The 16,136-nt window shown below is 42.6% G+C and overlaps 1 protein-coding gene across 1 annotated transcript; it reads right to left on the bottom strand.

The window, feature by feature from the left end:
• Positions 1 to 5,420: 5,420 nt before the first annotated feature.
• TNNC1 (troponin C1, slow skeletal and cardiac type) lies at positions 5,421 to 14,085 on the bottom strand. Its single transcript, XM_035106123.2, has 6 exons — positions 13,934 to 14,085; positions 10,610 to 10,640; positions 9,639 to 9,785; positions 8,992 to 9,106; positions 7,909 to 8,045; positions 5,421 to 5,863 (listed from the first exon to the last, which is right to left on the bottom strand). Exons 1-6 carry the CDS (start codon positions 13,955 to 13,957, stop codon positions 5,832 to 5,834), a joined length of 486 nt encoding a protein of 161 aa, XP_034962014.1. The 5' UTR covers positions 13,958 to 14,085; the 3' UTR covers positions 5,421 to 5,831.
• Positions 14,086 to 16,136: the final 2,051 nt, after the last annotated feature.

Raw genomic sequence — 16,136 nt, 5'->3', positions numbered from 1 at the left:
AGCTCTGCACGGTCCTGCATCCATGCCATACTTTTAAAGCACATGGCTTGCCCCAAAGGATCCTGGGAACAGTAGTTTACCCCTCAGAGAGCTACAGTTTCCAGCACCCTTGACAAACTACAGTTCCCAGGTTTCTTTGGGGGGAAGCCACATGCTTTAAATGAATTTTATGTGTATGGTGTGGGTGCGACCCTAGCGTAGGGAATTCATGTTTAGGTCAGGTTCTTGCCTCATTTGATTCAGGAAAATTAAGTGTAAGAGGTAATGACTTTTTCCAAGGCCATCCTGACTGGTCCACAGAGAATCCTTACTATTATCATTGTTGTTGTCATTCATTTAGAACTTTCAGGGTTCAAATCACTTCACAAATATTATTTCACTAACCAGTGCAACTTCCTTATAAGACAGGCTGAGGGGGAAATACCAAGAAAGGGCCTTCCACCACCCTCAGAAGTTGGGGTGTCCTGGGGGAGGGTATTCTCTGTGGCAGCCCCTAAATTGTGGAATTCGCTTCTGGCACCTATACTATACAGCTTTCAGCAAATGTTGAAGATGCACTTTTTTACTCCGCCCTTTGACACCTGAGATTCGTGTTTTCAGGATCCACCCTGTTCCTGCGACTACAATTTGTTTTAACTGTTTTTAATACTGAATTTGAAATTGTTGCAACCCATCCTCTGTTGGTAAAGGGCGTGTAATAAAATAATAATAATAGAACTACTACTGGGTGGTGGTGGTGGTGGTGGTGATGCAGACAAAGGGCCCAGACTGAGGCCAAGAAACAATGTTGCTTGCTCAAAACCACCTAATAAGCTCACCATGGAGATGAATTTTGGAACCAGCAGTCTGCATGTACCCTATTTTACAGTGGACAATCCTTTATGCAAAGGCATCCGCTGTCCAGGGCAAGTCCAGTTTAAAGGGACCTTGAAGTTGACCATCAAGAGTTAGCCAAATGAGCAATCACACAGGTCACCCGATCACAGTCGACACCCTTTACAGTGAGATGTAATTCTATAAAGCATTGTAATTATTTCTAAATTAGCATATATGCAACTTGTATGCAAATCTGTGCCCTCTTTTCTTGTTGAAACATTTGCTGTTTCTTGGTGATGCATAAGAAGCAACCCTAACCATACAAAGTATCATGTTTCAGAAACCTGAATGAGAAAACCACGTTAGGTGGTCTTTCCTGGAGTGTCTGTAATGGTTGTAAAGCTAGCAACAGGGATGTGCCTTGGTCTTTCAAATTTAAGCAGCGCCCTGTGCACGGCCAAAATTCGCCCCTCTCACACCTCTCACCTTCCATTCTGCATGTGCACTACGTCATAGTTGTGACGCCCTGCAGCACACACACACACCCCCAGCTCGGCATCCGGTGCAGGGAAACCTGTCACGCTGCCCTAAATCTGCCTCTGCTAGCAGCTTGTCCAGAATGAGAAGAAGGTGTAAAATTCTAGGTCTCCCCACAGGAGAAACCACAGGAGTTTGAAGAATATGTGGTTGGTTGGTTGGTTGGTTGGTTGGTTAGTTAGTTGTTTGGTTTGCTTGCTCCATTGCTGTTGAATGATCACTGGGCCAGGGGTTTCCCACCCAGTTGGTGGGACTCCCTCCTCTTTCCACATCTCACACCACAGCAAGAGGACATTTTACTTCGGAGCTAGCATTCATCCACATACTAGCAGGCATGTCCAGGAGGTGGCTGCAGAAAGGAAGCAGATGGGTGCTGTGAGCTTCCCACAGCCAATACCCTGACATTATGCCCTTTCCATCTATGTGATAACTAACTTAAATCTCTCCAGGCAACCATCCAAATTTTCACTCCAGTGGTAGTTGAAGCTTATATATTGGATTCCCTTGAGATTCACAAATATGGTTCAGATGTGGGTTTCCGATTCAGATGCCTTCCCTTAATATATGATGTGCAGTTCAGGTACTGAGCTACATCTTCACTAGACGGTAGTGACTAGAGCTTAACAAAATGTTTACTTACATACTGAGAATTCCTCACATTCCACTTGCATACTGAGGATTCGTCAAATTGGAAATTGGAAATGTCAACATTAATATATATTTTTTACCATCTGAAATGTCAAATTGAAACAAGCCCCAAACTGATTGCCACCATCAATTTATTCAAGGAAAAAACCCCAAGCAATTATTATCTCGATTCTGACTTAATATTTGTTTCTTCACTATAGTTGTGCTCACATTATCCTATGTCTGACAATGATTTCCCACAGATTTCTATCTGCGCCTGCAACATGAGTTGTATAAATGCATGTATTGACTACTATGTATATAGCAAAACTTCCATTAGCAATGACCTACATAAATCTAGATAAGTAGGTAGGTGGGAATCACTTACCAAACAGAGCAACAGAAAAGCCCTGGAAGATGCAGAAAGACCTGTTTTCAAAGTAATATCCATGCAGGTTAGCATCCGTCGTGGGGCAGAGTCCAATGACTATACTGCCCATGTCTGCAACCGACAAGTTCACCACAGCGTAATTAATAGGAACCCTGAGAAATTTGTGCTTGATGGTTAGTAGAATGATGGTCCCGTTGAACCAAATACCCAGAAGCGTACCAAGGATCATAAGCACCCCAAGACCAAACTTGTATTTCCTTTCCCTGGCTTGATCCAAGCAGGTGATGGCATTACACGTCACGTTGGGTCCAAGGGATGTTGAAGCATTGGAGGAAAACAGAGAATGATTCATCTTTCCATTTTGTTTGCAAGAAGTGATCCCTGTGCAAAGGATAATGAGCTCTCGTAATTCTCCTATTATGTCTCTCACAAAAGACACTCTCTGAAAGATGCAATAATACATTATCCCTTTTGGCCTTGAATCCATTCTTGTTTTTACTCCTGGGGAATGGATATATAGCATGTTTGAAAGCCCTGGGCCCAAACTATTAGAAAAACACATCTCTTGGAAACCACTTAATTTTGTACCTGTTGTGCCTCTCTGCAGTGTAGCACTAATCTTTAGTGCTTGTTGTCATTTCGGATCTAGATAAATGCTAAATAAATGTGAGTTGTTTTGAAGTCCGTGAGAATGGTAGTTATGCAGTCTGCTGCTCTAGGTCTGGGAAATGGTTGGTAGAAGAACCTATCAGTCTTTTATGTCTGTCACCTTTTTCTCCAGAATACCAGCTCTTGCTTTGAAAGAAGGTCAACCTCTTGTGAATAGGATATGCTTTGGAAGTGATAGTGACAGACAACCCTGAAATATAGATGTTAAGATCATATGTAACTAAACACAAATATATGGCACTATGGGAGAAAAGCAATGACAAACCTAGACAGCATCTTAAAAAGCAGAGACATCACCTTGCCTACAAAGGTCCGTATAGTTAAAGCTATGGTTTTCCCAGTAGTGATGTATGGAAGTGAGAGCTGGACCATAAAGAAGGCTGATCGCCGAAGAATTGATGCTTTTGAATTATGGTGCTGGAGGAGACTCTTGAGAGTCCCATGGACTGCAAGAAGATCAAACCTATCCATTCTGAAGGAAATCAGCCCTGAATGCTCACTGGAAGGACAGATTGTGAAGCTGAGGCTCCAATACTTTGGCCACCTCATGAGAAGAGAAGAATCCTTGGAAAAGACTCTGATGTTGGGAAAGATTGAGGGCACTAGGAGAAGGGGATGACAGAGGACGAGATGGTTGGACAGTATTCTCGAAGCTACGAACATGAGTTTGACCAAACTGCGGGAGGCAGTGCAAGACAGAAGTGCCTGGTGTGCTACGGTCCATGGGGTCACGAAGAGTCGGACACGACTAAACGACTAAACAACAACATGGAGAGTTGCAGTGCTGGGAAGTATGAACTGAGTCTTTCATCTCCACTCTGCCACCAGGTCCCATTCACAGGAACGGCATTGGGGGGGGGGATCATTGGACACTTGCCTCTGAAGCGGGCCCATTGCCATTCTCTGCAGCCCCCTGCTACTCCAACCCCTTGCTATTGCTGCCTGCTCACCTGCCCTCTGAGCGTGCAATAAATGACAAGGGCGAGGTGATGGCGCAGCAACTCCCTCTGGGCAATAGTGCAGATTGTAGCTGGAAGAAGAGTGCAAGCAAGTGGGCAGGAGGAACACATGGCAGAGGAGGACAAGCCCACCAAGGACCCCTTGGCTCAGGGGCTCCTCAAAACCTAAGAGTCGAAACAACCCATGGATCAGTACCTTTTAAGCATCTGGAGAAATGCTCTCTGTTCTAATAAATAGAGGTCCTCTGGTGTTACATTTCTGAAAGTGTGTTAATAGCCAGCTTGGGTACAGAAGCTTGTAGCAGTTGAACAATTGGGCATCCTAAGAATCTCAGATCATGCAGTCCATTTCACCAGGCTGCAGAGCAGAAGGCAAAGTAGGGAAGGTGGCCTATCCAGCCAGCTCTGCTAAGAGGCCAGCTGCCTTTGATGGAGAGTCCACTGTCACTTAGCAGCAGCCTTTCATTCACTCTGACTGAACACTTCCATTCCAGCTGCTCATTATTAGAGCTATAACTTTGGTGCTTGAGACTGCTTTCCCCCCATCTTCCTTCCACATCCCTTATTCCTGTTCCTGTTTTGGATTGTAAGCCCGAGAGCAGGAATTGTCTGGTATGTGTGTGTGTTTAATTGATCAGTAAGCTGCTTTGTGAGTGTTTGTTTTTTACAGGGTGATAGTGGCAATGATGATGATACACCTTTAAGCGGTGTACATACATCAATTATCAATAGATAAAATCAGCCAATATCAAAAACAAATATGCATATAACTAAATTTTGCGCTTGCTGAAATCAGAGTTTTTCCGCAAGCATCTAAAGGAGTATAGTGAGGATGACTACCTAATGTTTTTGGCTGAAGAGCTGGGTAAAAATTATTGAAATAAACAGACCTTGACAAAAAAATATGCTCAGAGAATACACAACATGTTTGATGAGGACACTCCAGTATAAACCCAAACCTGAATAAGCATCAGGTTTCGTTGTTCCCGCAAGGGGACAATGACAATAAAGATATAGGTGGCGCTGTGGTTAAACCACTGAGCCTAGGGCTTGCTGACCAGAAGGTTGGCGGTTCGAATCCCTGTGACGGGGTGAGCTCCCGTTGCTTGGTCCCAGCTCCTGCCAACCTAGCAGTTCGAAAGCACGTCAAAATGCAAGTAGATAAATAGGGACCGCTACAGCGGGAAGGTAAACGGCGTTTCCATGTGCTGCTCTGGTTTGCCAGAAGCGGCTTTGTCATGCTGGCCACATGACCTGGAAGCTATACGCCGGCTCCCTCGGCCAATAATGCGAGATGAGCGCGCAACCCCAGAGTCGGCCACGACTGGACCTAATGGTCAGGGGTCCCTTTACCTTTACCTTTACCTTATTCCTAGCACCTTTTTGGCAGTGAAAGTCTTCTGCAAAACCACCAACAACTTTAGTTTTAAAATAATTTTATTAGCATTTCAAAAAGAATTTTTTTATTTCTGTACACACTGTACTTTCACATTCCGCTTGACACTGGTGGAGGATGAGCTGTAGCTCCACTGTTAAATCAGATTTTGTAGTGAATTATTAAATGTCTCAATAGTCATTTAAGCCTCATTTTTCATTGTCACCTGTACAGCACATTCATACATTAAGGGGCACATTATAATCATGGAAAGCAATAACAAGTAAGCAGGACCGCAACCTGACTCAATAAATATTCCATAGGATGACTATCTGAGGCACTTAAGATATGGGTCACGCTTTCCTGATGTTCACCAACTTCAGTACATGACATCATGCAAGTAGTAGGGAAAACAGAACTGGAGGCATCCGGGGCTGCTTTTCCAGAGATTGCATGCTTATTCAACGCCTTTCATAAACTCCAGAAATTCTGCAAAAGAAAGGAAATCCAAGATGTTTGTTTAATAAGGTGATGGTTGGAGAAGCAGGGGGTGTTTCTTGCCACTTCTTGCCCCCTCCCCAGCTTTTGTGTGCTGCTCCACAAGTGTGATTCCCCTTCCCCATAGACCTCCTGCCCCACATGATGAGCTGTACTTGGGCAAGGACTGTACGCAGTGCTTTTTTCGGGGGGGGGGGGGGCAGTGGTACGCATGCCCCTAAACATTTTGTGACTCTAAGTTTGGTCTCATTGAGGGGCAGTATTGAGTAGGAAGTATGAGTAGGAGTAGGAAAATGAGAGTACCCCTAAACATTTTTTTAGGAAAAAAAGCACTGACTTTATGTAGCAATTGTTGCATATAAGGCATGCGTTCTGCCATTTGAGTTTGTCTTACCCGTTACTTTCCCCAAGGCAAAACCACCCTATTATCATTCCTCAAACATTTTTCAAGCAAACAATGCCTATAGTCCAAGACAGAGTTAAGCACACTTAGGACTATTTATTTCAATGGCCCAAAGTAAGCTTCTCTCTTCATTAGACTGTGACCATGGCTATGAGACATCTCAATTTGTCTTGTTCTTTTTTGAAGGGATAATAATAATAAAATGATTTTGTGTATGGAAAATGATACCAATAGCTTAAATATGAGCTATTAAGAATTGACAATGCAGTGGCCAGGCTGTGAATGCAAGATACAGTAATGCGTTCTGACCCAGAGACCAATGCATACTGCAATACACGCGAGGCTTTTCCTCCTGTATTTAGGTAACAGGATTTATATACCACTTAATCATCAAAACCTCTAAAGAGTTTACATAAAATGTACATTAAAATTTCTGATCACATCAAATTTTAAAAACAAGTTAGGGTAATTTTTGTTCAAAATGCTCCCTTGTCCAACCAGGGCTCCCCAGCTGGGGCAGCTGTTTTTCTCCCCCGCTCCCCCACACACCCTGAATGTGACTGCTCTGATCTGTAAGTCTTTAATGAGACATGAGAACCTTCTTCCCCACAATCCTGTGATAAGCTTGTAAATATGGGGGTTTGCTTTTTCACAATTCAGATCTCGGTCCCCTTGCTGTGTTTCGTGGGGTGGGGTTGGGGGGAGAAGAGGGAAATTAAGACACAAAGGACTAAAACCAGACAGAGAAGTAAATGACCCTGTGCTGTGGGAAAGGAAGTGAGATAATTATTTATATTACTGGGAAATGACTTGCAGTGTTAACGTTTATGCATATTTACTCATAAGTAAGGACCACTGAGTTCAGAAGTAAGCCCTAGGGACTAGTACCATGTCTAAGCATGATCTACTCAGAAGTAAGAATCACTGAGTTAAGAGGAAGTCCTAGTCCAGGCATCCCCAAACTGCAGCCCTCCAGGTGTTTTGGCCTACAACTCCCATGATCCCTAGCTAACAGGACCAGTGGTCGGGGAAGATGGGAACTGTAGTCCAAAACATCTGGAGGGCCGAAGTTTGGGGATGCCTGTCCTAGTCCGTGCAAGTGAAGCTTCTGGAATAGCCCCTGCTATAATGGGCACGATGTCAAAGAAACCCTCAGGAGCTGGAAATCGGAAGAGAGCAAAGAGGAGTGTGAGTGTGTGCATGTGTATGGAAACGCACTAGGGCTGGTCGATGTGAGCCTTCTACCCAGGTGAAAGAAAGCCTAGTTTTGCCCATGCTGCCTGTTATCAATCAGCAGGGAATTCAAAAGTGCCGGTGTGGCCACACTGAAGGATTCCTGGCAAGTGTGGAATGAACACTATGTAAACACTCCTGGTTCCACAGATCAAAGCAGTCAAGTGGGCATTTATGAGGTAAGTCAGCTGGTCCCAAGCTAGAAGGATTTAATTGAAAGGAGTACCTTTGGGCTTTAAGTAACTCTGAGTTGTTAAGATTATGTTTTGTGTGTGTGTGTGTGTGCGCGCGCACGCACGTGCGCATACACACACACCTCTTTTTCTTTATAGTGCTTGCTATCTAAGAGCACTGCAATTCTTGCTGTGATTTATATGCAAAATTACACTCAGTCATTTACCATCATAGTCAATCTTCCCATCGTTATTTTTGTCTCCATCTTTCATCAGTTCCTCAATGTCGTCTTCAGTGATCGTTTCTCCTGTAGCTTGCAACATGAGTTTTAGTTCGTCCAGGTCTATGTATCCATCTGTATTTCTGCGAAAAGATGGGAGAGCTCAAAAAAAGGAAGAATTCCATTCCTGTATATTTCCCCATTCTCACCAAGCATTGCATTGCATTGTAGCCAAGCACTTATTTGAACACTGTATTCTATGCAATACACCACGAGATCAACCAAACAACCCAAAAGGCATTGTTTGGCATTAATATTTGTACATGTGCAGTTTGTCAGGGATCTGAATTTTACAAAAGAAAAGACTCGCAAACAGCTGAGTGATAATCTAGACTAGTGGAACTGATAAATACACATGTGCAAATGCAACATTTGGACCCATCTAAATATTGACCCTGAAGTTTTGGATCTTACTTAATGGTTGGCCAATGTGAAAGAGGAAAAAAAATCCAAGCGCGTTGAATCATAGAATTGCAGAGTTGGAAGGGACCCCAAGGTGCATCTAGTCCAACTCCCTGCAATGCAGAAAACTCTGCTAAAGCATCCATGACAGATGGCCATCCAACCTGTCAAGATAATGATGACCAAGAGAAAGTTCTGGAACCTTCGTGCCCCTGGGGGTCAGATTTTTATCTAGCCTTCCCCCTGCAGGCCAACTTCGTCAGGGGGGTAGGACAACAATCACATGGTATCATTATGTTGTGACATTCTTGTAGTGTTTCTATGCCTAATTTTGCCTAATATATCCACCTTTGCAATGCACTTTCCCCTAATATAATGTAATTATGCATTTTAGGAACACTCCACCCTAGTATATATGCATTTTTCTGTGCATTACTTGGGCTGGAGGACTACAATGAATCCTAACCTGGTCGCGTCATCATTTGCAGTGGGAGCTATCACACTGAAGGAAGTCTATGAAAGCTAGTTATCCTCTTCTTGCATATTACTAGTCACCCGGGACCAGGTATAAGTGTTAGAAACGTTCTGTCTCCACTTAATCACTGTCTAGGTCCACAAGGTACTTACTTGTCAAACATTCTGAAGAGATCGGAAAGTTCTTCTTCTGATTTCCCTTTGCTGTCATCTTTCATACACCTGACCATCATAACTAGGAACTCATCAAAGTCTACAGTGCCACTGCCTGTCAAGGACAAAGAAAACAACAAAGGTAACTTATCTCTCACCTTGAGCATTTCCACATAAATATTCTGAATATGGCTAATAATAAAGGCAATTAATACTGTAAATGCTGTAGCAGTTGACAGAGGTTTGTTTTTCCTTCAAATTTAAATGGTTGAGGGTTTTTTTTTTGTAAATTGTTGTTGTTCGTGTTGTTAGCTGTTCTTCTTGTTTTATCCATCCTTCAAATCCACAAACATTCAAGGAGGTGTGATTAATTATTTCAATATAATGATTTCCATCTAGAAACCCAGCCATATGGATGGGGTATAAATAAAAATAATGTCGTTGTTAATTCATTAACTCTATATACGACCCTTCATCCAAAGATCTCTGGGCAGTTCACAAGATAAAAATGCAGGATATGTCAAGGGATATCTGGTTCAACTCCTCCTCATTCCTCCTCCACACAGCTCTCAAGGAAAAAAAATGTTTTACTATATTTAAACTTTCCTTTGCAGATCTTTATAACCACCCAGAAAAAAATAGCTCACCATCTTCGTCTACTTCATCAATCATCTCCTGCAGCTCCTCGGGGGTAGGATTTTGCCCCAGCATTCTCATCACCTTCCCCAGCTCCTTTGTGCTGATACACCCATCCTCTGCACCCAGGACAAATATATCAAAAGCAGCCTTGAATTCTGGAGGAAGAAATGAAGTCAGGGTTTACCACATCGAATTCAACAAGGAGGCTTCAAAGCCAAATCTATAGCAGACTTTCCAGCTGTGACTGACAGAAAATAGCTGGCAGCTTTCTACTCCTGCCGTCAAATTAGGGCAGATTGATTGTCTCTCATCCCTTCCCTTTCATGAATGGGACCAGCTAAGCTCAAAAAGTTAAAAGGGTTAAAAGATTTCAAGGACATTTAGCCTCCCAGTATTTCACAGATTGTACTCTGTTAGTTTGTATTTGGCACATTTTTTAATTAAAATATAATCTGTGGAGGGCCCATAACTCAGTAATAGACAACATGGTCCATGCACATACAGACTGGGGTCAATCCCCTCAAGTAGCAAGAGATCCCTGCTGGAGATTGTGGGAAGCCCCTGGTAGACAGGTTCAACAGTACTGGAATATTTGGAACCAGTACCTTGTCTTGGTACCAGGCAACTTCATGGCATATCATGGCCCAGTTGATCTCACAACATCAGGAAGCTTCATAGGTCTATAAATGATCCCTTTAAAAAACCTCTCTGGAATTTCTTTATATCCTGCATCTACCGATAAAGGGTTGGGAAGCATAAGGAGGAAATCCCCTGTTAAGATTAGAGTGAAGTGGTAGCAGGGTGAACTTCACAAATGGTCATCTTCCACCAGCTCTGGATCCAAGCTCTTTATTTTGCATATTGATTACTTGTCAGTGCTGGTGGCTAATTGGTTAGTCAATCACCCCAATTACAGGTTGACAATGGGGCAAACAGCCTTCTTGTGAAATAAATGGGAAGATAAATGGCACACACTTACCATTTTTCTGTTCTTCTGTCAACTGCTCAACCTGTTATTAAAATAGTTCAATCATACAGTGTAACTATTTGTATATATATATCATCCTTGTAGTTCAGTCAAATATAGTCTTCCAGTAGCAAGACATTACAGGCTAACACAACAGATATATTAATTTCTTAAAATGTTTCAGTATCCTCCACCTGCTCTCTCTCTCTCTCTCTCTCTCTCTCTCTCTCTCTCTCTCTCTCTCTCTCTCTCTCTCTCTCTCTCTCTCTGTGTGTGTGTGTGTCCAAAATTAGTGGTGGCTTGATTGTGAATTCTCCTCTTGATGCATCACTTCTCATTATCAACATTGTATTTAATAGGCAACATAACTTCTTCACCTATCTTAAATATGCACATCTAATTTGCCTGGTTGTTTCCTCATGGGATTTAGCCAGCATCTCCTTTAATGATACTAAATGCTAATTTGTACCATTTAGCTGCTATGTGTGCAGGTTAATACATAATAGGATCATCCCCTCAAAATATCCATGCTTGTGATCTGGGCCTTGTACTTCTGATTTATCCTCTCTGTTGTCTTTGGTGAGCAGGCCTAAGTGCTTATGGTTTGCAGAATAGAATTCCAGGTTCTTCTGAAAGCTGGTGGTGGGGTGACAAGAGTGTTGGCTCTAAATTCAGGTTCAGACCCAGGGACACGCCCCCCCCAGCTCATTACTCTTCCAACTGGGCCATTGGACTCCAGTCCTGGACTCCAACTCTTGCTATACTCCTCCTACATACAAGCAGATACCACCTCCTTCGTGTCAGCATCTTCAAGATACACCTTCTGCCGTGTCCCCCTTACACATCTTTGTGTAAAGATGGCAGTTGAGAAACAATCCCTCACTCCCTTATTCTTGACCAGTCCTGTTTCCGTCTGGAGAATCTTTTCAGAATGAACTAACACACATGGATCAACCTGTAAAATCTTTCCCAACTACCTATGAGGTCAGAACCACCCCATAGAAATACTGGTCTCCCATCCGTCAGCCTCACTTGTATTGCGTTGGAAGGCTTCAGAAAATGAATGACAAGATGGGCGAGGGGGATAATCTATGGAAACAGATAACAATAGCAGCAAGATGCCAGTTCAAAATTTCATAGTGAAATCTGAACCTGCTTATATAAGCCTCTGTGATGGAAGTAGAGCAGCTGTGAGATGCTCTTTCATTGTGATGACCAAAAAGAAAAAAGAAAAAACACTTGACAACCCAAGATAGTTGGAGACAGGAAACAAATGCCTCCTGTCACTTTTGTGTGCTCCACATAACTTGACTATTTTGGCACGCTGGCTATTTTTATGCCCTAGTGACTGAGATGCTGTTAAGAAAGATAACCCTGCTGATTGTTCACAGAAGCTGACTGACATTGGTATTTATCACTGGAGGCTTTTATCTCAACCCATGGCCCTGAAAATGTTCTTTGTATATACTGGCATCTGGAAAGCATTCCAAACTTAGCTCTGCAGAAGAGATGTGAGCGGGCAAGGTGATAAATCCGCTGGATTCCTTTGAACAAGTGGTTGCAAAGTTACATGCGTTATATGAGCAGTTGCATGCATGTAACTGTACTTTGCAGTAAATGAAGGACTAATAGAACATTCTTTCGTTTCCAGCTCGGCACCCCAGTTGCTGCCTTTTAATGTTAAGATGTTAGAGGATTGGACAAGAGAGGCACCTGGGGTCAAATATAGCCTCAGCCATTCGGCCTCTGGCAAGTCACATCTCTCAACCAAACATCCCTGATAGGTTTGTTGTGAGCATAAAATGGGGGAAAGAAACCCGCCTTGAGCTCATTGGGCAAAGAGCAGGATACAAATGTTGTAAGATAAACATGTACAAGGCTTAAGCTAAGGCAACACATAAAGGGTCATCTTGTTGACCAGGAGCCCCAAATGGACAAGGATGAGGAACTCTCTTAAGTGGCTGTAATTCTATTCCTACAACATGGGAAAGCCAGTGACTTCCTCTATAATTGTTGTAAAGGCAAGTAAGTTAAAGGCTATGACAAGGAATGTAGAACCACTGCACTAAATGTAAAGTAAATTTTGCTATAAATAAATTTCCCTCAATGCCTTTATGAGCCTAGTCTCAACAGTGTTGCTCAGAAAGCAGACAGTGCTGTCTGGGGTTGACTACCAGCTTGCAGACTGCAGACCCTTTTATTAGGAAGAAAATGCAAAACATGCAGAATCCAGATAGCCCAGTGTTGTCCCATATTTGAAAAAGAATCTTCTGTATTTTAGACAGAAATGTGTCCACAGCCCAGATACATTCTTTTGCCTCAGTGGATTATTTATTTACAGCACATAGCAGCTGTTTAAACCTACTTGTAGGAGCTTAGCCATCACCAGGATATGCTCAGGCAGGAATCATCCCTTCTTCCATCTGTCTTATTAGGGTTTCTTATTAACAATCTTAACCACAGCAGAACATACGCCCAATTAGACTACAAATATAGCCGGAACTGTTCTTCCCCGATTAAAATGGAATTAGTGAGAGTATTTCTGTTATTGTCATTAATTTCTCTCCTTACCCCTTTGACTTACTTTCCAAGCTAAAAATAATAACTAATCTAATTCTCCTGAAATTTAGGCAATTGTGAGCTGGTGTTCATTGAACAGAGTGAGCATTTTCCTTCATAGTTCGTCTTGCAGAGCAGTGGTCAAAACCATAGATGCAAAAAATTGTAACTGCATAATTTCTCAGGCCCCCTTGTAGTTCACAATTACGAGCAGAAGGGGAAATTGTAGATGAATTCCGAATTAAACACACAAACAAAAACCCTTCAGCTTGTGAACTTCTGGAGAAAAACCTATATTTGCATATACAGTATAAATAATAAATTGTTTCACTGCTATCTGCATTTCCTGTAAAACATATTGGCTATAATAGTACAAAGACAAAGTAGTTTTGAAATTATGCTCAACAACAGCCTTATGCAGTTAGGCAGCCCTAAGCCATTAAACCAAAACCTAAAATATACTGTATACAGTACTCTATTTAGAGCTGGGCTACAATGAAAACAGGCTTTCACATAAAACACAGTAAGTTTCATTAGCACCAATGCATTTGTACAAGTTTTTTGTAAGGAACTGAAGCTGTATGGCAAATCTCTATATCATTTGAACAAGTTGAAGGATCTCCATTATTACATTTAACATTAATGATAAAAAATGAATCTAACATCATCACTAGCATTAACCAGAATATTAATATTTGCACCTTGTTAAGACATGTGGAGCATAATCCTATGTCCCAGCCTCAGCTTTATATCATCATGTATGAAAATCTTACTTACTGCTGCCTTGTAAATATCATCCATGGTTCGTTGCTGTTGGCCCGGTGCTGGATGGAGATGACAAACTGTACAGAGACAAAATAAAGGTCTCTGCCAGCTCTCTGTCCCTTGAAGCTCTGCTTATATAGTAGGCTGTCAGCCCATAATGTGTCAACCAGGGACTGCTGATCGTTACACAGCCCAGCATATAAAGCCATCCTATCCATTCTAAGCAAGACTCTTCACCTTGTCTCAATGAGAAGCATGCAAAGTTTGTTACAGCTGACATTTCTAAAACATGATACTAATTCCACTAATGCTTACTTTGTTTGCTTTATATTTCAGAACTAAAGTGCAACCTGATCTTTTGCTACACATACGCTTCTTTCAGGGATCAGATGGCACACGTACAGAATGATGGATTCACATTTGGGGGGCACTTTAGTTTTCTGCGCTCAATTTCATCCATATGACTTACAACACGGCTGACCGCAAAACCAATGCTTTGCTGATTTTCTACCAACAGAACATGAGTATCCTATTGGAAGACCTGTCCTTTCCAAAGGAACCCTTTCCCAGATTCCACATGTGTATCACAATGTCAGGGGCAAGAACATGGGCCTATGGTGGTCTAGCTGTACACTCTGTGACAATTGAGAAACATTTCAAATATAAACCTTCCACATGCAGGTTTATGGCACAGTCCTTCACTCCCCCCCCCCAATGGAACCACTTCTGTTTGCTTTTTAAGTAGTGAAGGAGCACCTTCCATCTGAATAACTGTACCACACAATAGTCCAAATGGTTGAACTGACTCTTACCAAATTCTCCGCAAGCATCTGTGGGGTTGTTGTTTAGTCGTTTAGTCGTGTCCGACTCTTCGTGACCCCATGGACCAGAGCATGCCAGGCACTCCTGTCTTCCACTGCCTCCCGCAGTTTGGTCAAACTCATGTTGTTAGCTTTGAGAACACTGTCCAAGCATCTTGTCCTCTGTCGTCCCCTTCTCCTAGTGCCCTCCATCTTTCCCAACATCAAGGTCTTTTCCAGGGAGTCTTCTCTTCTCATGAGGTGGCCAAAGTATTGGAGCCTCAGCTTCAGGATCTGTCCTTCCAGGGAGCACTCAGGGCTGATTTCCTTCAGAATGGATAGGTTTGATCTTCTTGCAGTCCATGGGACTCTCAAGAGTCTCCTCCAGCACCATAATTCAAAAGCATCAATTTTTCGGCGATCAACCTTCTTTATGGTCCAGCTCTCACTTCCATACATCACTACTGGGAAAACCACAGCTTTAACTATACTGTACGGACCTTTGTAGGCAAGGTGATCTGTGGGGTAAGCTGGTTAAATTCTTAATTCATGCTGACTCTTGCCAAAACAATTTGCTCCATCATTCACTTAGCTTCTTCAGGGACATGCATTGGTATTGAGATTATACATATGCTAAAGTGAACAATCTCTCTCTCAATTGATTCAGAGCTCCCCCCTCTGTCCAACTGTGTTTGCACACAGGTAAGTAGAGCTGGCTAGAAACTAATTCATCTGTAAATGGAAACTTATGTGAAGAATTTGCAAGTGGGCTTTACTTTGAATGAGTAGGGGGACGTAAGTATGGCACTACAATAGTCAGGATCACTTAACATGGATTTATTTCCTTTATTTATTTGTTCTGTCATATTGTGTTTTACCCCCACATCAGCCAACAATGCTCATGGAGCAGCTTGCATAAGATCAATAAGACTAATACAGTGGTACATTGGGTTACAAACACTTTGGGTTACAGACTCCACTTTGGGTTACAGACTGGAAGTAGTACCTTGTGTTAAGAACTTTGCCCCAGAGAACAGAAATCGTGAGCCGCCGGTGTGGCTAAAGTGGTACCTCAGGTTAAGAACAGTTTCAGGTTAAGAACGGACCTCTGGAACGAATTAAGTTCGTAACCAGAGGTACCACTGTATATAATTACTGTATAACAAATATTAAATATCCTCCTGCTCAAAGGGAGAGGTTTTTCTCCATTCTTCCAATGCAAAGAGTTGGCATTCTAAATTCTTCATCCTCTGCACTTGTATTCTCAGGTAATGGATGGCTTTGGGGCATCCTACCATCAAGCGGGCTGCCATGGGGTGGCTAAGAAAATGGCTGTGAGGTGGTGGTGAACAGAGCTGCCCTGTGCCCCCTAAACTAGCTCGCTCCCTTCCAGCACAGTGGAGAATGCTGCTCCA

This window comes from Zootoca vivipara, chromosome 2, assembly GCF_963506605.1.
Source record: "Zootoca vivipara chromosome 2, rZooViv1.1, whole genome shotgun sequence".
In the NCBI taxonomy this organism is placed as follows: domain Eukaryota; kingdom Metazoa; phylum Chordata; class Lepidosauria; order Squamata; family Lacertidae; genus Zootoca; species Zootoca vivipara.
Note: the sequence above shows the minus strand (reverse complement) of the source record. Positions and strands in the feature narration are given on the sequence as shown.